The sequence below is a fragment of the Balearica regulorum genome, chromosome 4 (assembly GCF_011004875.1).
Source record: "Balearica regulorum gibbericeps isolate bBalReg1 chromosome 4, bBalReg1.pri, whole genome shotgun sequence".
Classification (NCBI taxonomy): Eukaryota; Metazoa; Chordata; class Aves; order Gruiformes; family Gruidae; genus Balearica; species Balearica regulorum.
Genome location: NC_046187.1, coordinates 53,828,342 through 53,850,369, shown reverse-complemented (window position 1 = coordinate 53,850,369; position 22,028 = coordinate 53,828,342). Strand labels below are relative to the sequence as shown.

Here is a 22,028-nt window from a genome sequence, read left to right as displayed (position 1 = left end):
GAAAATGAAAAACATTTGGTGTAGATGTGTAAAAGGTAAACTGCAGGCAGTCTGGGATAATAACTCTAGAGGGCTGCCCAGCAAATAACACTTGGAAAACAAAGTGCAGAGATCTGACTGTGGTAGTAAAGGCAGCTCATGCTAGAAGCTGAAGAGAGACAGATCCTATTGTGTGGAAAGGTGTTAATTCCCTCATTTTTTGCCACATCTGCTCAGGGCAAATGCCATAAACCTTGATACTGAAAGGAATTCTGGGATTATTGGCTTCAGTTTCTGGAGAGAAGCCAGAGCAGCGCTGCTAGCTGCTGTAGTTTTAAGGGATGATGTGCTGTACAGGTACCCTTTTGAAATAGAATCAGCAGAGGGAAGTCAAGTTGCTGTGGAGACCTGCTGTCCTGCAGGCCAAGGCATTTTTTTGTCTCACGTCTCTGGTTGGGACAGTAAGCAATATGAGTTGGCCCCAACATTAAATAGGAGTGAGAATAAGAAGGGTAAATGGCTTTGTACTGCCAATGTGCTTGCTTTCAGTACCTCTGCTAGCTTAGGTACCCCTGCCTGGGGCGTATGTACATTGTGATCGGCAGAGCAGAACTACTTACAGCACTTCTCATTCCACTTCTCTGAGCCTTCCTTTGCTTTCTTAATAAACATTACCTGGTGTAGCTGCAGCTGTAACTCTGACTGTCCTCTTAGGACTGAGAAATGAAGACTTTGTCCTCAAAGAACAACAAGCAAAAATTCAAATCATCTCAGTATTGCCAAGATCATGGAGGACAGCAGTGGTTTGTAGTCCACTGCATAGGCAGGTATGAAATCCATATAGCTATATATATAGAGCCTCAGGCCTTTATCTGAATGGAAAACTATTTCTGGAAAGAATAGTCCTAACGTGCAGCACTTAACTAAGCACAGATCAGGATCTCAGCAGTATACATATTGAAACTGGCTTCTCTTGGATTATGGGGTGATCAAGTACCTCAGAAGAGGGGTGTTAAGTGTATAGAGTGCCCAAATTGAAACAACATTTTTCTCTCTTCCCTTGATGCCTGGCAGTGTCTCTCAAAGAAGCTTGCATCGAATAGATCCCAGCATCTTCCTTCCTGCCTCTTTTGTTGACTTGCATCAAAATGCAGGCAGAGTGCAGAGCAAGAACCTGGATGTTTTTGTCTTCCTGGTGACCAGTGGCCATGAGCTCTGTGCCCTGTTGGCAGCTACTTACTGAAGAAATGGCTGTAGTGTCAGAAATTTGTCTGACCTTTTGGCTCTTACCTATCCCCATATGACAGTGCTTTATATACAAATTGCAGGCTAGAGTTCTGCACTAGAAACATGCTAGGAGGGAAAACTTTGCTTTGAATTTTTTTATTGTTTGTCTTTCAGAATGAACCTAGCTGCAACTGGCTGAAGTTTCTTTCTGAGAAACTGTCTTAGCTTGAGAATCCCACAAGCCAAACCATGTCTCCTGGTTATGATTTAGTACGATTTGTATTGTGAAAAAGCCATGAAAATGTCCTGTACCATAGTAAATCACTGGCACTGAAGCTTTTCAGAGATGGTTCTGCTTTATGCTGATGTTGTGTTACCTCATTGTTACCAGAACAGAAGATTTTGTAAGCTGGCTTTAGGGACACAGGTCTGCCTGCTTTGCAAACCAGAAAAGAGGATATCTCTGCTAAAGTCTCTGTATTTTTTTGTTGCAAATCTTTGTATAAGCACTGAGGGATGTGTGTTACAGCATGCATTTCCTCCCAGTGGGGGAAGATGTTGAGGTTGCAGTGCGGGCAGGAGGAATGGCAAAACACAGAGTTAGTGCTACGAATTGAAAGGACCTGGGACAGAAGGTACTGCAGTGATGAGTAGCTGAGAAACCTGATGATGAATGACAGGTCTTTGCAGTGTGCAAAAATATCATATAAGAAGAGGGGGATTTTCATGTGGAAATGGTGGGGCCTTGGGACAAGAGGTACAGAGAATACAGCAGAGCTGAGAATAAGGAAGTGGACCTTGAGATAGAAAGGATCAAGGTGATACATGAAAGAAGTTTTGGGGTAGTCTGAGGTAGCAGGGAATGGAAATAATGCAGTATATTTGTCATGAGAAGCCTGAGAGTCTGTGTCCCACAGCCACTGTGGGATGAAACAACCATGAGAATGAGAAAAGTTGACTTAAAAGGGTCTTGTGAAGAGTTGGAGGCCCCTGAGGCTGTAATGAGGGTATGTGTCAACAGTTTCGCATGTGATGGGCTCTGGGACAGAAAGACTTGGAAGGGAGGAATTCCCAAGCATGTCCCAGTAGGGTGTCTGTTTTAGGATGTAGATACACACAGAGGACCATCTTGTCCTGTCACTCTGGCAGCATTTTGGTTTTGGAAATAACAGCAGCACTAATCTTTCTGCTTGTCTAAATTAAGGTGCCACTGGCATTGAAGATCGCCTACAGGAGGGTGTTCCAGACACAATACAGGCATTACGGAAAGCAGGAATAAAAATATGGATGCTGACAGGTGACAAGAGAGAGACAGCTGTCAACATTGCCTATGCTTGTAAGCTACTGGAACCAGATGACAGAATCTTCGTTCTGAAATCAGAGAGTAGGGTGAGTGGCAAATTACACTTTTTTTTTTTTTTTCTCTACTGAAAAATTCAGTCAGGCTATATCACAGGACAGTATGGAAAAATAACATGTTCTCTGCTTTCCCAACCAACCAAAGACAGCATGATTTCTTGGAAGATGAAAATGCTGGAAAACTGACGGTTTGCTTTCTTGTGGGTAAAATTTTAAATCCTTTATATGTATGTAACATCTGTTTCTTTATATACAGTCCCTAAATTATGATTAATTATTTTAATGGAATAGACTGCTTAATTTCTCTTTGTGGTAGGTCAGAGAGCTGACATGCTTCACATGCTTCTAATGGCTGTGAGTTACAGCATATTAGCAATTTAGGAATTATTGTCGTGCAAATTCTATTGAATTAAGGTTTGTGTTGCTTTGTGTAATATATCCCTTCAGCCCTGCTTGTCTTGCATAAATGTACAAAGAATTGCCTCATTAAAGTACACTGCACAGCATTCAAGAAAACTAATCTGCCAACAATTGTATCGGAGAAAAAGCCACCTTCTCCCCACCACCCGGTAATTGAGTCATGTGGTAAAGAGTGGTTAAAAATGCTGCTGTTTTGGGTGATAAGTTTAGCCCTACTTGATCGTTGTGTCCCCTTGTGGATGCTTTTAATCAGCTGTTTTTCAAACCTTGTTTTTTATCAATTTTGGGTTTCTTAAGAGAGAAATTACTAGCTGTAACTGGTAAAGCCAACGTATGAAATGTCTCTCCTCAGAGCAGAGACCTGAAATCTGAGACTTCTCAGGCTGGAGGATTTTTCTAAGACCTTTTGTTTTTGCTTCTTTTCTCTGCTTATATGTTACTTTAGAAATTTGTATCTGCCATAAAAGGTTGTGTGGCAAGTGGTAACTGCAGGGAAAATAAAGTGAAAAAGAAAGGATTTTTAGTCCAGTTGTGTTTGAGGAAAGCTTGCAGTTTGATTTTTGCTAACACTTCTTCCTTCTTTCCTACTGGGGAATGAGTATCTTAACAGTGAGAACTGAGCCTCTTTTGCAGAAGTGCTTGTCCTCCCTCTAACTGGGCTTTGAAATAAAAAATAGACAGGATTTGATACTGTTGCATTTCAAAGTAAAATAATGAGAAGATTTAAGAATATGGTATTTTCTTCTGTATAGCATGTGCATTACATATATTGATATCAAGAATTTTTTGGACATCTTATGTTGATTCTGACAAGATAAAAAATTCCACAAGGGCAGTTCTTCAGTAACTTGTTGCAGCTCACCTGTAATCTGATTTGAAATGCACTTTTGGCTTTGCATGCCAGACAAAAGAAATGTTGAGAGCAAAAGTCCTCTATCAAAGCTGTATTTATATTACAGGATCCTTAATGGTTGTTTTTTCTGCTAGTCTACGAACATTTTCTGATTTGCTTCAGTGTTTTCCCTTCTCCCAGTACAGTACCCAAGCCAATCTACTTAAGCAAAGTCAAATCGCAGGCCCTTTTATTAACAACAGACTGCATTCTTTGTGATTTAAAAGGGTTATTCAGCCTTATGTCTGAGCCTTTCTGGATTCAAGTGAAATGCTACACAAGGGCAGCATTTGACCTTTTCTCCATATGTATTTTATAAATTGAAAAGGGAGCCAGAACACAAACTGTATTTAACAAGTCGCCTTTCTCTTGACTTTAATTAGGATGCCTGTGCCTTGGTGATGAGCAAAATTTTAGAAGGCATCCAGAAGAATACTTCTGGCAAAGAAACCCCCAGTGAGAATCTTGGGAATGTCTCTGCAAGTCCATCCACTCAAGCTCCAGGGTTCAGTGCTGGCCTGGTTATTGATGGAAGAACTTTAGAGCACGTCCTTCATGACAGCCTACAGAATATTTTCTTGGAACTCACAGAAAAATGTCGGGCTGTAGTCTGCTGCCAAGCCACACCACTGCAGAAGAGTGTCCTGGTGAGACTGGTGCGAAATAAGCTAAAGGCAATGACATTAGCTGTAGGTGAGTCCTTTGTTATCTTCTGTTCTTTGAAAAGAACTAAAAGCCAGGTTCTTCTTCCCTACATTTTTGTGAATGTCTGTCACAAAATTTACTTTACGAGGAAGATAATCCTTTGAATCGTAGTTGTCTCTGGCATAAAGATGATTTTAGCCTTTTGAACTACCAGATTTAGTCCATAAACTTACTCACGGTAATCTAAAGCCATAGCAACTAAATTCTGACACAAGGAACAGCTAATATCCTGCTTTCTGTAGGGTTTTCCATAGGCTGCACTGTTGGCCATTAAAATGTTTTTCTCTGAACACTCTGGTGTTCTTGTGTATTTGTCTTTTCCTGCCACCTCCATGGCAATGTGATAGCCAGCAAAGCTGCCTCCAGATTGCATTTCAAATATGAGAGGTTAGTTTTGATTTTTCCTCTTTTCTTTTCTCTATTAGGTGATGGTGCCAATGATGTCAGTATGATCCAGGTGGCTGACACTGGTGTGGGAATATCGGGCCAAGAAGGCATGCAGGTAGTGTATACAAAGACAGCTGCAAATGACATCAGATTCCATTTTAAATTGGTTCAGAGTTTACCCTGGAAGCCCAGTGACTCCACAGTCCATTACCATAGAGGGGCAAGAGTTTGCGGCCTGAGCTCACGCCCAGACTGCAGCACTCTCCCAGGAGCAGTCAGAAGCTGAACGCTGCAGGGGTTCAAACCCCAAACAGCAGAGCTTGCTGCCTGTCACCCAACTCACTTTTACTCCTGTGCAGCCTAAGCATCAGTGGTTTCTGTGCAGTTATGTGGTAATAATAAAGACAGCCATGTTCCTGCCTCTGTTATTTTGGGCTGAGCTCTGGGTGTTAGTGTAAAATGTTGTATGGAGGGGCTTGAATCTGAGTGAGGCTAAGACCGTAAGCACTATGTATAAAAAAAATCATAAAATAAGAATTTCCAACAGTAGGTAAGTTGCTCACATGGTAGTATCTGAAGCTTATCTTTAACAGTTTGGATATAACATAACCTTTCTTTCATGTGTGTTGCAGGCTGTGATGGCAAGTGACTTTGCAATCTCTCAGTTTAGACACCTCAGGAAACTGCTGCTTGTCCATGGTCATTGGTGTTACACCAGACTCACCAACATGGTGCTTTACTACTTCTACAAGAATGTGGTATGTAGCTGTCTCATCCCAGGGAAATCACAGTTTGTGTATTTGAGAGTGCTGGAGGGTTTAGTGGAGCTTTATATTGTTTTTAAGTTTCTATTGTGAATGGGTTCAAAAGGACACAAAAAGCATATGTCAAACAATTCAGTTTTCCATTTATGCCTGCAGAGAGCAGAGACTCATTCCTTGGATTGAATTTGCCACTCAAAGCCATTGTTTGATTTGATTAAACAGTGGGTAATGAGCATTACTGATGTGGTGGCAGCATGACTATTTAAACAAGTCATGTCCAATTTTGAAATGTACAGCTGTGTGCTAGGCAAATACCATGTCAAATTGTGGGATTGGCATGAACTCCACAGCATTTATACTTATTTTTCCAGAGATTACTATAACCAGACCTAAGGTCTGCCCGCTTTCCTCCTGGCTTTTAAAACACTTGTCTACAGGTAACATTTTATCATGCCATCTTTGACTTTTCAGGCCTACGTGAACCTTCTGTTCTGGTACCAGTTCTTCTGTGGGTTTTCAGGCACATCAATGACTGACTACTGGATCTTGATTCTTTTCAATCTCCTTTTTACATCAGTGCCACCCATCATCTATGGTGTCTTGGACAAAGATGTGTCTGCGGAGATACTTATGCAGCTCCCACAGCTGTACATGATGAACCAGAAATCTGTGGTACGTTAAAGAAAGCTTGACCTGAAGCAAATTGAAATGGTCAGCATTTGAGCCATTTCTGTCTTTCCTTCACAGTTCACATCAGGCAAATGTGAAGCTTAAAACCACTTTCTCTATTAGAAAAACATCAAGGCTTGTGCAATATGTGCTCAAATAAAAGTTGTTTTTGCGAAAGTTTTTCTTAGGCTCTTTTCAGCCATACACCCAATCTTACCAGACATTTGGATGATAAGAGAAATTAAGGACTTCAGGTGAAGCAGTGTACTAGATAAACATTGTTACCAGCATGTTCATTCACTGCCTCAGCTGTCAACATGCTTCCTCAAAATGGGTTTCTTTGGGGCATTTGCGCTTACTTTTAAAGATAAGGGCACTAGATACTGCTTGTTCACTGTAATATAAGGGTCTCAACTGCCAAAATAACGAGAAATGGATGAGAACCAGAACATATTCCTTTCAAATAGTCCTCAAGAAAGTGCTGTCATTCAGGGTTCTTTTCCCCTTATGGGTATATTCTGGAATTCGCTGGTGGCACTTTTCTCCCATCTGAAAACACTGTATGACTGTACATCATATCTGCTCTATAAGTAAATTTTGTCCAAACATTTAGCACAGAAAACTGCAGGAACAGGGGGGTAGTTTCTAAATCAAAATCATATAAATAAGTAAGGTTTTTCCTGGTTTCTGGTTTGCTTAACATGAATTCTAGCATAATTTCAACTTTATAATTTTTTTTTAATTTAACAATTAAAATAATATTTTTATTTTAACAGTTGAAGGCAGTGACATACTGAGCCTGAGACAGAATAGATACTAGTAGCCCTGAGAGAGGAAACATTGAGCATATGAGTCACCTAAACCTCACTGTTTTTTTTATGATCATAGCCTTTCAATAACAGACTACTGGGCATGAGGAAGCGTTTCTTAACCAAGAGGGTGGTCAAATACTGGAAGGGGCTTCCTAGAGACGTCGTCAATGCCCCAAGCCTGGCATTTGGACAATGACCTCAATAACACGCTTTAACTTTTGGAGAGCCCTAAATTGTTCAGGCAGTTGGACTAGATGATTGTTGTAGGTCCCTTCTATCTGAAATAATCTATTCCGTTCCATTCCAACAAATACTATTGAAAAAATGAGCCGCAAAGTTTTGTATACTAGTTTTGCAGTCTCATCTGTATAACCTGGCAGAAGTCTAGGTCTGATTTAGAAGGAAAGAAGGATATGCAGTGAGGGGACAATTTGTTTTGTTTGTTTGTTTACTTTTACATTTCTTTCTATGTACCTTTAAATATTTTATATTGCTTGGTTTACGATATTTTTGCAAAACTAAGTACTCTTTTGGTACCGATCTGAGCTTCTATAGACTGGCTCGATAAGGTCTGTGCTTTGTCAGTCACAGAGAGTTTTGGCTAAGAAGATGTTACGAGGCCTCAGGATTTGGCCCTTGTTTTGATCTTCAGGATATGTATGGTGATCTGAGCTGAGCTGAGGGTTTTGAGGCAACATAATCACAATTACTGCATTATACAATAGTTTTTCTCTTTCCCTTTGTTGGTTTTTTTTTTTTATCCTTAACTTTTATCAGAATTTTTCTCTTTTGTCCAGCACAGCATTGCCTTGCTCTGTGCTTGGAGTTGTTAAGTAGTACGTAATTTCCTTTCTTGCATGGAAGCACAGTGAAATAATTTCTTTGAATTAAGTGCAGTGTGGAAGAAACATAAATGCTTTAAAAGATGTAGTATCACCATGACATCACAAGTGCACTGCTCTGTACGAGCTATAAAAACGGACAGTAGCTTAGATTCATCTTCAGTAATTTAAAGCACTTCCCTGACAGGCAAATAAGACAAGTTTCCCACATGACCCTCTGAGAGTAGTTCAGTTCTTGAAAGGGCTGAATGGCTCTTTGGAGAAATCCGTCTCTCTCCACTGATTGTAGAGGAAGTCCCAGGTGACTAGACTGCTCACCCGTGCGTCTTAATTTAGTGCCTGAAGGAATGGGATATATCTGAGCCAGGGCACATGCAGCTTTGGTTTCATAAGCGGTTGAGCTGTCATAGCAGTTTGCTGCCACTGAGTGAGGAAGGCTCGTTCCTTCTCCTCTTCTCCCTTCTTTTCCTCCTGTTGCCTGTTTTTACCCACATAATTAAACTACCTTCCTTGTGCCAGCTCAGCTGTCCCATCACATCCTTCCAGGAGCTGATTTAACTCACTAAAACAGCAACATGTCATTCCAGCAGAAAAGTGAATTGATTCCTCACATCCTAGTGGCTTAAGTTAGCTGACAGAGGAGTCCGGCCCACACAGAGGAGTCAGCCAGCACAAGTTAAGAGGCAGAAGCACATGTACCAAAAAAGAAGGGGGTGGAGATAGAGGAAAGTGAGACTTGGCATTCATTGATGGTAAGCTTCTAGAGTAATTCACTGTCCCCTAGCCCTCTCCCTTCCTTAGTACTTTGTTAGGTAAGGCTCTGCTAGGTCTGTTCTGGCAGAAACAGCTGTAAGATCAGAGTTCCCAGATCTGGCTGCTGATTTAAATACTAACACTTAGCTACATGTGTGGAGTGAGCTACTTGTTATCATAACACAAAAGATGCCGCCTCATTGGAAACTAACTGGAATTACTTCTGCAGATAATCTTTCCCCAAATCCAAATTAATGCTAATTAAGGATGCAGCAATTTGTTCAATTTGTTTCAATGCCTTTTTTCTTACAGGCTTACTTGCCTTCAACTTTCTGGATAACCTTGCTGGATGCTTTTTACCAAAGTCTTATTTGCTTTTTTGTGCCTTACTTTGTAAGTACTGGATATGAAATACATTTATACATTTTGACATACTAGAAACCCTAGCAAATTAGAGAATAAAACAAAGTGTTTGATTTTACTTCCTCATATATAAATCTCATATGTAAATGTGTACTAACAGGTTCATCATTGGAACTGAGCTGACCTGTGTGCATGCAAACATGTATGGTATCGAAACTATCCATGCCACTCTGTGTATCAGGACTATACGTAAAGAATATATTATGCTGACCTCTGTCTTCCTTTACAGACTTACTATGGCTCAGACATAGACATTTTTTCTTTTGGAAATCCCATAAACACAGCAGCGCTGTTCATAATACTGTTTCACCTTCTCATTGAGTGCAAGTCTGTGGTGAGTATTTTGTTTCTTAAAGCATATATTCCTAACAGAGTATGTGCATACAGCTTTCATTAACATTAAATGGAAGAAAGAGCTTCATATACAAAACAGAATAAGTATAAAAGGGCCAAGACCTATATATTTCATGTGACCATGTGAGCTTTCCTAATGCACTTGTCATTGGAGCAAAGATTACTCATATGACTAAAATTAACAAAATTTGGCCTCAGAATTATTTGTAAATAGAGAAAGGATCCTGCCTCATTAGGGTACAGTGGCTTTGGGGATGTCAGTTTAGTTTTGCACATGATAAAACCAGTCAGTGATCTACAGAGCCTTGATTAGTTCCCAAAGCTAGCTTCTCAAAGACAACAATGTGAAATGTTGATTTTCAGTACTTGGAACTGATGATCTGCTGTGTGGCCAGGATAAACAATTCAGAGGTATCTTTTGGTGCCAGAAAAAGAGAACCAGTATACTGCAGAAATGCTGTTCCAGTTTTTAATTGTCTGCACAAGCTAAAGCATCTGCATTAGCTTGGGTAAATTTACAGCCCTTGTAAGGGTAATACTTGGCTATTTTGCATAATTTTAAAGAAAATACAATAATACTTACAGTAGAAGGACAGAGATGAATGAGTTTTATTTCTTCTCTAACATTTTTTTTTTAGAAATATTTTTTAGGATTGTTTCATAATTTATGAAATTTCAAGTTGTGATTCAGTCTTTTCATTGTTCTTTTGGGAGCATGGCAGCAGTGATAAAAATGCCTTAATTGCAAACATATGGGTAGCATGAGTGTATCTACGATCCGAATAGGAAAGCATTACTTAAATGGGGTTTATTTGGCATTTTTGAATGTTGGCAAGCTGTCAGACCAATGACAGTCTTGTTTCCATAGTAACTATTATAGCTGTTTAGTTATAAAATTACAGAAAACTCCAATGTAGAACAGTTAATCAATGTCTCAAGCAAGATATATAAGGGTGGTGTCATGTGAAGATCTTGCCCCTGTTTGCTTAAGGCGGCTTTCTCTGCTGCTAGTGGCTGAAGCGGTCATCTAAGGCAAATGATGGGGGGAAAAAAAAAAAGTCTTTCATAAAAGAATCAAAAGCTATGCATTTAGTAGAATAAAAAAATTAAATGGCTGGGTTACCTATGAACTGTCAGAAGAAGGCTCCATTCTTCCTGGGATGTTTTGTATAAAATTAGGAATATTATCTGAACAGATCTGTTCTCTGTTACATGAAGCAGCTGTCCTTGGAGGAAGAGTGTGTGCATGTTCATGCATGCATGTATACACACATACAGATGTTATGGGTTTTTCTGTTCACAGCTTAAATCTGATTTCTTTCCTTTTCTGAATTGCAGACTTGGATACACACAGTAGTTATAGTTGGCAGCATCCTGTTTTACTTTGTCTTCGCTCTTGCTTTTGGGGCAACCTGCAAAACCAGCAACCCACCATCAAACCCTTATTGGATCATGGAAAAGCACATGACAGACCCAGTATTTTACTTGGTTTGCCTCCTGACTACTTGTGTTGCTCTGCTACCCAGGTGCATTTCTCTTTTATAATTGCAGATTGCTGTTGTTAACAAAATTAGTGTTCTTTGAGTCAGCGACGCTATCAATCTCTCTGGCTAGAGGTCTTCCCCCCCCCCCCCCCGCCCCATCCTGAATGTAAAGAAAGTGTCATAACTCTACCAGACCAAGCCATGTGAGGACAGCTCTTTAGTGACATGTTCTCAAAGTAAATTTCCATAAATAAAGAATTTCTTTTGTGATTTATATTAAATTATATATATTATATTAAATATTGTCTTTGGAGGGGGAAAAAACAGTAATCTTTGTAGCCACAGAGTTTATGATTTATATACAAATGAGTTAAATTAGTGATTAAAGTTGAACAAGTACTATACATAGAAGTACTGTGCTTAGTCTGTATTTATTTGTGAAACCATTTTCTGTTTGAAATTTATGTCATTTAATATATATATAAGAATATTTAGAACGAAGAATGCATGCACAGGCTTCTTTGTGGGGTGGAAACACTCTGACTAGATTCACAAGGGGTCCTGAGTTGTGTTTTTATCAAGCCTAACATTTAAGGGAAGTTTACTAAAGAAGTTGTAACTTCGAGTGTGACAACTCATTCACTCTGGAAAGGCAGGAGCCTTGGTATCTGTCTTTGAAAATGCCAGTTTTAAACATGCTGGCCTTATAGTTCATTTTCACAAAACGGCACCTGCAAAAACTGTTCCAGAGGCTGCCGCAGCCTCAGGGTTACATGAATGGTGTTTGCTTTCCTTTAGTGTTGCTGGAAACAGTTTTGAGTCTGCTTTTAAACAGCTCGTTTGAAACTGTTTATTTTGTAGATATTTGCTGAGAGTTCTCCAAGGAACATTGTTTCCGTCTGCAGTGTTGAGAGCCAAGCACCTTGACAGGCTGACCCCCGAGGAGCAGAGGGAAGCAGTTAAGAGATGGAAAGATGACTGCATTGTAAACTAGAGTTCCAGGCTACTTCTGGGTCTTCCAGCTCGGCCACAGGTGCTGTATCAGAGGAAGAAAGCATTGCCAGGGTTTTGCCAACATCTGAAACACCTTTTCAGGCCTGTTCAAGAGATGGGCTAGTAGAGGACACCTCCTTCTCACCAGGCGTTCAGGGAATACAAATGGCTTGAACTGTGAAAAGACTGTATTTCTGAATTCATCAAAGGAAACTAATTCAGACATATTTGGTGGGAACAACTTGTGCCAAAGTCGCTGCGTATGCTTCTGAAGAGGGCAGCAGTGCTGTTTCTTTAGCACACAAAGCAGGTTTTAATTCTGTCTTGTGTGAAGATGTTTTAATGTATTTTACAAGGTTGGAATGCTAACTGTTTAAAACCCAAGAGTAATAACTGCTGATTTATGCTGTGTTGTGGTATTGTTTTCTTCAGCCAAGGCAGATGATGCACACATGTCCTTAAAAGCTTTTTTGTTTATAAAGCTTTTCAATAATTTATTAAGATGTTCAGGATCTAAATGGCTGGGTTGTTTTTTATATTTTTTTCACACAGTAGACTTTGCATACTGCTTATTTCTTGTATGCAACATTGCATAGTACCTCGTGGTGTTAGGACAGAACATTGCATGAGTATGGATTTGCAGGATCCAGTTCAGGTAAGCCAACCTGCGCCCTTGCACTGCTGTCCTAAAACCCTAGCATTCCCTGGGATTCACCACTTGCTGAAGTATGAAGTAGGCGGAAGGGCTGGGATGTAGTTACTGGTTGGCTTGTTGGAAGACTCCTCCAGTATGTGTGTGCAGTAATTGTTTCAACCACTGTGGTCCGGTGTGTTCACCAGGGTATTGCATGGGCCATCAGAACAGCGAGCCAGATGAGACATATGTGTCACCTTGCCTTCCTCTTCCACAAAAAGAGCAAATCCTAGTGCAGCCTTTTGTTCTCCATGATAGTTCATCTCCTGCTACATGCCTCCTTTTTGTCTCCATGTGCCGTTTCATGTCATTCGCCACTGACTGGAGTTTTCCTCCTCACCCAACTCAGATGGTCGCTGCCTGACTTTTCCCTAAACTCTGCCTCATGCCTGCACTGCAGAATTGTCTGCCAGTGGCAGTGGGTGGTAGCTCCAGTCTTCTCTTACAAATAGCAGCTTCTAGCTGCTGACGTTACTCTTCTTCACTCTCAGGTGTTGTTACCTTCCTCCAGACTTTTATAATAATAAAACAGCTTAAGTATCTCTAAAGGCTGCTCTAAAGAAGGTATAACCCATTGCATGTCCCAAACATGAGCTCTGTTGCTCATCTGCCTTGGAGATGTCCTGCCTCTGCCAGTTTCTCACTGTGCTGCACACTGCACAAAAGCTGGCTGAGGTGCATGTGGCTGCTTAGGAACTTGGGAAATTGTTTGTATCCACTAGCACCTGTTGAAATAAACAGTTTCCTCAAACTGTAGGTGCTAATGAATTATTAGTATTGAGCCCAGTTTTTGGTTCTGTTTCTTTCTAAAACTTTCTGCTTTCAGAGTGCCAAGTTTTGTGTGTGTATTTTTAGGCACAGTGTTTGAGGCAAGGGCTCTGCTTTGTAATTGAACCATGAGCTTTCCGTGTCGATGATCAACATTGCATATTCCACATCTTTTAAGATCTCTGAAAGAATTCAAACAAATGCTGTGAGGTCTGGGACAGCTGCTGCTATGCAGGGCAGATATTTAGGGCACGCTAAGTTCATTCAAATGCAGGTCACCACATGTTACCAAAAGTTTAAAATGGTTCTGTTTTCGAAAGGTAGAATGTAATTAGGGCTGACTCCATCCCTGGTGTTAGTGAGGAGAAAAATATCCTTTTTGTTTAGCCTGTAGAAAAAAAACAGTGGAAGGAGCCAGTGATGACAGCCATTTCTGCAAATATTTTTTTTTAATTTGGTTCAACACATGACAAAATATTTTTGTAAGTTCTAACCAAAGGTTAGTGGGGACTTTGAAGTGATGGCAGACATTCAAATTCTAAGAGATCATGTCGAGCATGTTGGTTTGCAGTTACGATTTTCAGATGTTTGTCTGTAGCATCCTTCTTGCTGCAGGGGGCACCTTGCCAGAGCAGGGTACAGCTATCCTGAGTGAAACATCTCGGTTTTCATTACAAGCCCCGAGAACTGCAAGGTGTCCAAGAAGATGCAAACCAGGCAGCAGGTTGTGCAGGGAGATGAGCTGGTACAAGTGCAGAATCGTGCAGGAACAGACCCCCTGGGACTCAGTGAGTCGTCTGCTCTGCTCCACAGCCCCAAGGCAGGTTGGGCTCTACCCTTACCACTCCTAGCAGGTGTCCCTCTGTTGTAAAGAGCTCCAGAGGAGCAGGCCAGGCCAGTGCTTTCCTGCCCTCGAAGTCAAATACTGGTTTGGTTTCTATTGTCTCACCTGAATGTTTCCTCTGCACCTTAAATCTATGGCCTCTTTTCACGTGTGGCCGCAGAGAACAGATTGTTCTGTTCTGCAGTTCTGCAGGTCCGTGGCTCTGTCAGGGAGATACGTTAATCTCTCTTGAAGGAGCTCTGGGACTTGCAGTGACGTGAGGGAGCACAGGGCTCAGCTCTCTCCCCTTCCTGTCACTGTGAAAAGCAGTTCATGGGACAGCACGGCCTGTGACCTGCGCTCTTGTCGCCTCTGCTGCCGGAGCAGAACCTACCAGCAGATTTGGCAGGTAGCCGATCCTTTAGTCTCAGGAGTTCAGATGTGCAGCGTACAAAAGCTGTAAGCATTCAGACTGAGATCTTCCAAAATCCTCTGTGACTGTAACCCATGGCATCAAAATAACTGCAGGAAGACAGATGAGCGGCAGTCGGCCGTTAGACCTGGGGCCAGCTGCGCGATGCCTCAGGGACGCTGAAATTGCTGTTAGGCGGCTTTTAGCAAGGCTCGTCACCTCACTGCTTAGTGCGGTGAGGCTTTCAGGATGGATGAAGGATGAGTTCATCTGGGTCTCAAAAGTGCCAGACCCTGTGGGTGGTCTTGAAACTGTAAGTCCTTTTAAAAGTTCCTCTGTGCTGAGATTGTAAGTACTCTTGTACCACCTGAAGTGGTAGGAAATAACACATATACACACACACACACTTTGTTTTATTCTTGGTGTGTTGTTTCACTGATGGTGCATGTTGCTTTAAATTGTCCACTATTGGTTGTATTCTTTTAGAGGACTATGAGAAGCAGTCTGTTGTATAAAACCCCATCTTTTCCTTTTTTTTCTTTTTTCTTTTTTTCTTTTCTTTTTTTTCTTTTTTATTTTTTCTTTTTTTCTTTTTTTTTTTTTTGTTTACAAATAGCAGAAATATCTAAGGGCTGTCTGCTGTGATCACTTGCTATTTTTTACTGAAGGGGAGATGAGGGTAGTGAGTCTCTAATAAAAGCTTCAAAATGTTGATTGACCATATCTAAAGTGGTGCCAAATGAAGGGTGCAAGCAAATCGCTCTCCCTTTGCTTCTCAACAGTTGAATGCTTCCTTTATATTTTTTTTTTTAGCACTGGAGACGTCAGGATCCCCTGCTTGCTTCTGCACTCCTGCACTTAGACACAGCATGACCTGACTTTTCCATTTTGAAAACAAGCTCTTCAAGATCATCTTACAGGTGCCTTCCAGATGTCAGGAAGGAAAGCACAGCATTTACACTGCTGGTTGTCAGTTTAAAACAAACCAAAACAACCACCTTCGACTTCCCCAAACTTTGTAACTACACCTAGAGCAGCTTTAACTCACTTTTTTGATGTGCAGTATTTGATTTACAGAAAAAATATGGGGGTTTTTTAAATTATTCACAGCGGCCACACCTGTGCTAAGCATTTGCAGGTGGCAGTCAGCCACAGCCCTTACCACGGGAGTGTTTTCGCAGCATGGTGAGCTTTGGCCTGTCCCTGGGGCCTGTCCCCGCCCCACTGGCTGCAGCGCAAGGCTGAGGCCCAGCGAAGGCAGAGCGCCCGCCACCCCCACTAGCCCTTGCTCTCCGCCGAGGCTAATGGACCAGTTGGGAAGGTGACTGTGCTAAGAAGGGTCTCATAGCTGAATTCAGTATGGGTGTTGTATTGTTTGTTCCTGGTTTACTCTGGGTATGTTACTCTTGCCCTCCTGGTTCTGGATACCTTACTGTTGACTGCCATGAACAGGCAAATTTTAACTATTTTAAGTTTCTGCATGTGTATTATTTTGATTTCAGCATGTGTACGTGTTGTTGAAATGCTGCGTACCAGTTAAAAGGAGATGATTATTTCAAACTAACTGTATTCCTCAGGAAAGCCGTAGAACAAAGTGTGTTTGGAGAAATTTGATTGCAGTTAGTTTTTCAGATCTTTCAGATCCAGAGTAGTAGTAATATTCTGTATTGGAAGCATACATGCAGGAGAAGCTACAAGTTGTGTAGTGATGGTAGTGCCAGAACCTCCACAAATGTTGTAGTGCTCACAGGGCTGTCAGGGCTGATTAAAAGAGCTAGGTCAGGGTATGTAAATAGCTTTTTAAGGCTATTTTTAAGCATTATTGCTAAAGTTATAACTTCACACCTCCATATTGTCATTGAGTCTTTCTCTAAAGATTAAAACACATTTTCAACAGAGAAGTAACTTGGAAAGTGATTGCAAATTTTTATTAGTACAGCTAGAAAGAAACATATCTGTTTGACTGTGTGACATTGCTTCCATTTGGAGCTACAGCTGTGGTAGAAGTATAACCAACACTTGTTACCTTACAGTGCGGCTACGCTTGTAGGAGAAACAGCGTAACTGTGATCAGAGCCATTACGTCAGCACACAGGGAAAGGCTTGATACAGTAGGAGGAGGAGTATGTTTGCCTATTCGTGTGCACACATAAAAAAAGCAGTATAAAAATACGTGTATAAAATTACAAATTTCCTCTTTACATGGAATGTTGTGTCAGACACAGTTGTGAGGAAGGGAAAGACCCAACTGCTCCCTCCAAAAGCCATGAGGGGTGGGGCTCAGCCTGCAGGTTCTCCAGCCGGAGCCCATACAGGAGGGAGCTGGACCGTACCTTCAGGCAGGGCTCTCCCTCCTTGCCTGGGAGGGACTGCTTGGAAACTGGTGGCAGGCCAAACCCCGTTAATTAAAATGTGTGATTACATATTATCATTTGGTAGCGCTAATATGAAAGGATTATATATACTCCAGTGCTTTACAAATTTCAAAGCTGCTAAAACCACTTCATCTGGTGGAAAAATGTCGAGCCGGGCTGTTCATTTCACAGCAGCACCTCTTTGTTTTTACTTCTAGAAAACAGACCTCACTGAAGCATGCACGTCACCAGGCCTGTCAGCCGGGCGGCGGGGTGGGCTGCCTCTGACAGCCCCTGGGCCGCCTACTCCGGTAACTCCCAGTAAGGTAACCGGCTCTGGGACTTGGAACTGCACCACCCTACAGCTGCAGAGATCCTGGCCCCAGAGAAAGGCTGATCGGGGGGGACTGAGAGCTCCAGCTTCCAGATCCTTGAGGCAAGGGCATCAGTAACCTGCTTCATCTGTGATCTACTTGCACTGGAAAAACATGGTCACAGCTGCTTTCTCTTTATTTATAGCTGGGGGGAAGAAGAGCATTTATATGTTATAGTAAAAACAAATCCTTAATATATAAAAAAACATCAAACCCAAACCTAGCAAAGGGTAGAAGGGTTTTCTTTCTGAGCATGAAACAGTGGTACAATAGTCACTTAAATAGGGTTCCAGAATCCATAACATAAATACTGAATATTTATTAGTAATGCTGTCTAGAGCACTGTCTATTATGTCTAATGTTAGGCATGTTAAAGGAGAAGATACAGAAATAAGGGGTAAAACCTCACTAAAGCAATAGTCAGATCTATGTAGATTAATTGTAAGATGAGTAATAGTACCTGAAATGTCCATTAGTTAGCTCTTTTAATGCTTGTTTCCACGTATGGCAGTCATGGTATGGACAAGGCCCTGCCATGTTGCAATGGGGGCATGCCAGAGGTAGCAGAGAAGGTAATTATATGCCTTAGGCTGGATTCATGGGGGGCAGGCACAGCACTGAAAACAGGCAAGTTGTAAACACGTTGCTCCCCAGTGAAATTCATCCTGTAATCTCAGGTTCCTGACTCCTACTCTGGCCTCCCAAAAGCTGTGAGCTGCGCAGGACATCCCTACAGCAGTTGGTAAGACACACCTCCCTGCTAGCACCATGGAGGTGCCAAGCTCCAGTATAATTTTTTTTAACCAGACATTCCTGGAGTCAAGGCTTAGCCTCTTCTTAGCTACTACACAGACCACTCTGCCATCTGCCACCAAGCACTTGAGCACAGCTCTTGGAGCCTTTGGGGATGAAGCTGCTGGACTTTGCTTAACATATTTCTAATATTCATTTGAACAGAAGCTGGAATCCCAGTCTTCTATTATTCAGATCTCTTTCTGCCTTTTTCCCAATTATTTAATCTTGCTAAGCAAAATGAAACTTTCAATGCACGACACTAGAAAACACCTATCCAAAAATACCCAGTTTCCCAGTATTGGGGATACTGCTCACACTGCCTCTTTTGCACTTTAAATCTGCGGGTTTTTTTTTTTTTTTTTTTTGAACATCACCAGATGTTCAAACTAGCCAGTTCTAGGGGGAGAAGTCATTGCAGTGGCATTGCCAACCCAGTTGTGTTTTTGGAGGGCTGGAGATGTTCACCGCACACTTTATAGGCTGAACACACTATACGAAATGGGGAAAAAAGCCAGCAGGGCATAGTTTTGATAAATGTGCGAATCGGTGTAGTGCAGTCAAGGCATGGCTGTTTCCCAGACACGTTAAGACATGGGAAGCTTCAGAAAATTAAGTGGCAGAAACCATCCGAAGAGCCTGAGCACCTCAGTTTTGGCCGCAGGTGCCTCAGGTGGTGGTTAGGGGTCTGCTGGTCCTGCTGTTGCACTGCAGAGATGGCAGAGTCAGGACGGTACAGGGTTATGCTCGTGTGAGTTACCCGCCCTAAGGGACAGAAGGCGCTACAGCTCAGGCACACCAGCAGCACGGCTACACACCTTTGGAGACCTGCACGTGTACTTTGATGTGCCCTGTGCCCCATGGAGATACAAACTCGTGGATCTCTCCCACGGCCTGAGCTGCGGCCATGCCTGGGATTGCCCTTGTGAATATATGTCCTGTTGGTACCATCTGAATGCACTGAGCTCACTCCTCATGACAAGAAGTTAGTGAAAATGTATGTGCTACTAGTTGAATAGTATTAAAATAGGTTCTCTAAAAAGGTTTTTCTAGTCTGTGCTACTGCTTAGTTTGAATAGCTGAAAGGCAGAAAGTGGCTGATTCTTTTCTTTTAAGCCTTCTGCTGTGTTTGGAAAAGCACCACAACACAGTTAAAAGAAAAGTCAAAAGGATTATTAATTCTACCCCAAAGAATATTCACCAGCGGAAGTTTACCATTAACATACACTGCATATTCCATAGCTCCACAACAAGACTAGATAGAGCTTGAACCTCCCTTTCATAGAGTTTCTGGACTGCAAAATCTTCAGTGTTGAAGTGCTGATCCCTTTTTTCTTATGTCTGTCAGCACAACTCTTACCATCTGGAGTTAGTTTAGCAGAAAGGTGTGGATGTATATTTGTCTTTCAATCCACTCAATAAAATGTGACACATTACTGTAAACTCCAGGTCCCAAAACCTTGGAAAAGCAGACAGAGCCCCAAGATGTCAAACCAAACAAAGTCCAGCGCCCTGCAGGTTGCTCACACACAAGTGGTCCTCCGCTGTCACCCTGCAACGTAAATGAAAAAACCAGTCTATAGGGGCTATGCGTGGCTGGCAGTCACATGGTTAAAGCTGTGTCTTGGATCCTACAGCAATTTGCCTTTAATAAGTAACTCAGCTGTAAAAACTGGCCGCTCTGCTGAACTATGTAGCAGCACACAGTGTTACTAGTACTTATTCCCTGTAATATTTGCACAAAAAATTACCTGCAAAGGGTCATACAAATTAAAAAAAAAAAAAACCCACCGTCTAATAGTTAACTAATATAGATAAAGCATAGAGACTTCAAGCAGCATTTCATGATCATAAACTGAAGTTGATTATGCCAATAATAATAATAAAAGTTGGGTTAAAATATGTAAATAACTTGTCATTCCTATAGTAGATGAAGTATGCTATAGCTAATAACCGTCATGGTACTTTTTGATTTCTAAAAGCAGGTCTGGCTGAGAGTTTCTCCTGAGACAGAGAGACCTACCATGCAAGAGTCCACAGTGCCAGACTCGTAGCCAGCGCACAGCATCCTGCTGGTGATGGTTTTCATGTCAAAGTATGACTGGCATTGTGCTAAGGAAATGATGCGAACCTCTCCTTCCTGAAGCTTGAAAGGCACTGAAAAACAAAATTAAGAATTAAACTGGACACACACACACACAAATACTTTGCAATGATGGGTCTTCAACATATGATAAATATTTCTGTTAGGATAGATTATAAATATTACTTTTTATATATATTAAATGTAAGGAGAGAGGAACCTCCCTTTCACACAAAGCTAAGGTGGTTTTTTGCACTGCTGCATGGCCAGATCTGTGACTGTCATGCTCCTGAGGCAGGAGCGTATGTGTTACATTCTGGAGAAGGACCAAGCACGTGGAGACTGGCGTGACGCTCGCCATTTATGGGGCACCCACACTGACAGACCAAGGAGGGAGCTCACCTTTCCATGACGTGGAGTGGCACTTTTAAGATAGGGGCAGTACCAGCTGGAAAACAGGAATGTGCGGGAGGTGGAGGAGAGGTTTGACGACTCGTTCCATGGCAGGATCTCCCTGTTCTCTGTGTCTCTCATGGTAAAGCTTGGTATAATCACAGCTATTCTGAGGTATGGTTAGGTAAATTTGACTTAGAGAATGTATCAGGGAATCAGAATTCAAAGGGTATTGAACTTATTTTAGTGCATTCAGGAGACAATAAAGGACTTCTTCCTAGTCTGAATGGCTGACTGAGCCCAAATTCTAAGGAAAGTTGTTCAACCTAGGGCATGAAGTACTAAATGCTGCGTAGCCATGATGGTTTTTTGATGCTTCATAACATAAAACCTTTAAAACCAACACTGAAACCACATTAGAGAACAAAGAACCTTTTTCCACTTACCAATGGTGCAAAAGCATTCTGTGGGGTTTTCCCTGCCATTACATAAAAGATATTTTTGGACAGGTAGAGCCGCTAGTAAACAGCCTCTCCCTCACATGTGCCATTTAATTTTTGCCACGTGTCTGACCTGGCCAGTAGAGGTGAAATCCCACCTGAAGCAATACTGAAAGGAAAATTTCCTTCTCCAGTGTACAGAATGACAGCCTTCCCTAGTAATTATTATAATTTACACAGTGGCTGGAATGTTAACAGGGTTGGGGCCAGGATAATTTGCATATGCTGCATGCAGAATCATTTTGTCTATAAACAGATTTACATAACACAACTGTTCTTGTCATGGGACCCAAGGATCGCAGTGGCCACAGAACAAGAAAACACACTGATGTTCTGTTCAGAGAGACAAGAACAGCACTTGTGATTATGCCTGGATGAAATAAATCATGTCACAAGTCCCAAGTGTGACACAGAGCGTTGATTCAAGAAAATGTTCATTCAGCCTGTATGCAGATGCTTTCGGTGCCTTCCGCTTTCACTGAACTAAGAATGTTGCCTGCTCCCTCCTGCTCCCCGCCCTCATGATCTGATACCTTCTCCATACAGTTCTGAGTACAACCTGAACCAGTACAATGATAACTAATTCAGATTACTTGACAGGAGTTTCTAGATCCTCAGCATTTTTGCAAATCAAGCCACTTGTCTAAATAAGGATTAAGGAGCATAAATTGAGGCTGCTGATTTGGAAAAGCTAGGCTCTAGTCACACTAGCTAGATCCTTTCATGAGTAGTTACAGTTCCCTGGTATTTAATAAGGTTCAGTAACAGTATA

General features: G+C 41.7%; 2 protein-coding genes across 2 annotated transcripts in view; one reads left to right on the top strand and one right to left on the bottom strand.

The window, feature by feature from the left end:
• The window catches only part of ATP10D (ATPase phospholipid transporting 10D (putative)), a 49,021-nt gene extending 36,446 nt beyond the window's left edge, over positions 1 to 12,575 (top strand). The window contains 12 exon segments of the mRNA XM_075752219.1: positions 2,411 to 2,595; positions 4,261 to 4,570; positions 5,008 to 5,084; positions 5,602 to 5,727; positions 6,205 to 6,405; positions 9,122 to 9,202; positions 9,462 to 9,566; positions 10,925 to 11,112; positions 11,932 to 12,050; positions 12,053 to 12,208; positions 12,211 to 12,304; positions 12,306 to 12,575. Coding sequence (XP_075608334.1) covers positions 2,411 to 2,595; positions 4,261 to 4,570; positions 5,008 to 5,084; positions 5,602 to 5,727; positions 6,205 to 6,405; positions 9,122 to 9,202; positions 9,462 to 9,566; positions 10,925 to 11,112; positions 11,932 to 12,050; positions 12,053 to 12,208; positions 12,211 to 12,304; positions 12,306 to 12,432 — 1,769 coding nt within the window. The 3' untranslated portion in view covers positions 12,433 to 12,575.
• A 4,089-nt stretch (positions 12,576 to 16,664) lies between these two features.
• CORIN (corin, serine peptidase) overlaps positions 16,665 to 22,028 on the bottom strand; it is a 151,238-nt gene continuing 145,874 nt past the window's right edge. Inside the window, exons 21-22 of the mRNA XM_075752210.1 lie at positions 20,304 to 20,437; positions 16,665 to 19,832 (exon numbers count right to left, since the gene is read on the bottom strand). Of these exons, the coding sequence (XP_075608325.1) occupies positions 19,650 to 19,832; positions 20,304 to 20,437 (317 nt within the window). The 3' untranslated portion in view covers positions 16,665 to 19,649. The remainder of the gene's footprint in view (positions 19,833 to 20,303; positions 20,438 to 22,028) is intronic.